The 1,449-nt window shown below is 55.7% G+C and overlaps 1 protein-coding gene across 1 annotated transcript in view; it reads right to left on the bottom strand.

The window, feature by feature from the left end:
- Positions 1–477: 477 nt before the first annotated feature.
- LOC104076015 (CUGBP Elav-like family member 6) overlaps positions 478–1,449 on the bottom strand; it is a 3,586-nt gene continuing 2,614 nt past the window's right edge. The window contains exons 4-5 of the mRNA XM_009576711.1: positions 892–1,047; positions 478–613 (exon numbers count right to left, since the gene is read on the bottom strand). Of these exons, the coding sequence (XP_009575006.1) occupies positions 920–1,047 (128 nt within the window). The 3' untranslated portion in view covers positions 478–613; positions 892–919. The remainder of the gene's footprint in view (positions 614–891; positions 1,048–1,449) is intronic.

The following is a 1,449-nucleotide window of genomic DNA, read 5'->3' as shown; positions in this document are numbered from 1 at the left end:
TTATTTATATATATCTTTTATAAGTCCAACATCCTTTGATCCTTTTTTTTTTTTCCCCGATGTGGGGAAAAAGAAAATCTTGCCATTTTTCTTTTTTTCCAAACAAGCATCCTCCAGGTGAAGCGCCCGAGGCTGGTCCCGTCCCACCGGCTTTGGTTTAAGAATCCGTTTGGAGCCTCTTTTCCTCGTTTCTCCTGGGAAATCGGTAGCAGCAAATGAGTGCTTTGAAAAAAAAAAAAAAACAAAGGGAGAATTTTTTTTTTTTCCGGGGCCGTGGTCCTTTCTCCTGGCGAGGGATTCGGTGAGTCCCGGCGAGCGGCCGGTGGCGAATCTCAGCCCCGGCGCCGCATCGCTCTCCTCCTTCCTTGTCTTCCTCGCTCTCTCATTCCCGTTAAGTAACAAACAAGACCGGTTTGGGAAAAAAAAATCAAAAAAGAAGAGAAAAGCTACGACCAGATTGGCTCTCTTCTTCGCCGTTTTCTCCATCACCTCCTCCTCTTCTTCCTCCTCCTTTTCTTCCTCCTCCAGGACGTGTTGCAAAGAAAGAGAGTTACGGGTTTGGATACTGCACTTGGGGAAGGGGAAAGTCGTCAGACACCGCGGGACGCCCGACCTGCAAAACAGCGAAGGGGCCGTCAGCCTGTGCCCTGGGGGTGGGGGGAAGGACGGACGGAGAGAGGACGGAGAGAGGGACGGAAGGAAGGACCCAAATCCCAGTTTGAAACACACACACACAGGTGGTCCCGGGCGCAGACCCCCACACACACTCGAGGACATTTTTGGAGAAAACACGGCACCTGCGATGCTTTAGGTGAGCCGAGCCCCACTGCCAGGTCCCCCGGGGCATCGCAGCGGGGTGCAGCAGGGCCAGGCCCCCTGTCCCCCCCTTACCTCTCTGCAGGGCCAGGGTGAGCAGGGGTCAGTAGGGTCTGTTGGCATCTTTCGGCCGCTTTAGCTGGACTTTTAGCCTCTTCATGCCGATCTGGAAGCCGTTCATGGCCTGAATGGCTGCCTGAGCGCTCGTCGGATTGTCAAAACTGACGAAACCTGGGGGCGAGGGATGAGGTGACAGAGGAGTTTGTCACCGTAAACATCACAGGCTGACGCTTTACTTCAACCAAGGTGTGGAAATCCCACGGGATGCTCCTGCGGGCAGCCTCAGGTGGAGCCCCAGGTTGGGAGGCGGGGAGAGGGGGATGGTGGGGCAACGGTGCAGCCCCGGATTGCAGGGCACTGGGTGATGGGCTGATGGCATCTTTGGGTTCACCAAGGTCTGCAGGTCTGCGGGGACACTGGGGTAAGGTCCACAGGGACACTGGAATGGTCTCTGGGGACACTAAGGTGATGGGATTTGTGGGGACACTGGGGTGACAAGGTCTACCAAAGTGATGGGGACTGCAGGGACACCACGGTGATGGGGTCTGCGGGGACACTGGGGTAACAGGGGCT

The sequence above is a fragment of the Fulmarus glacialis genome, unplaced genomic scaffold (assembly GCF_000690835.1).
Source record: "Fulmarus glacialis isolate BGI_N327 unplaced genomic scaffold, ASM69083v1 scaffold23344, whole genome shotgun sequence".
Taxonomy (NCBI): Eukaryota; Metazoa; Chordata; class Aves; order Procellariiformes; family Procellariidae; genus Fulmarus; species Fulmarus glacialis.
Note: the sequence above shows the minus strand (reverse complement) of the source record. Positions and strands in the feature narration are given on the sequence as shown.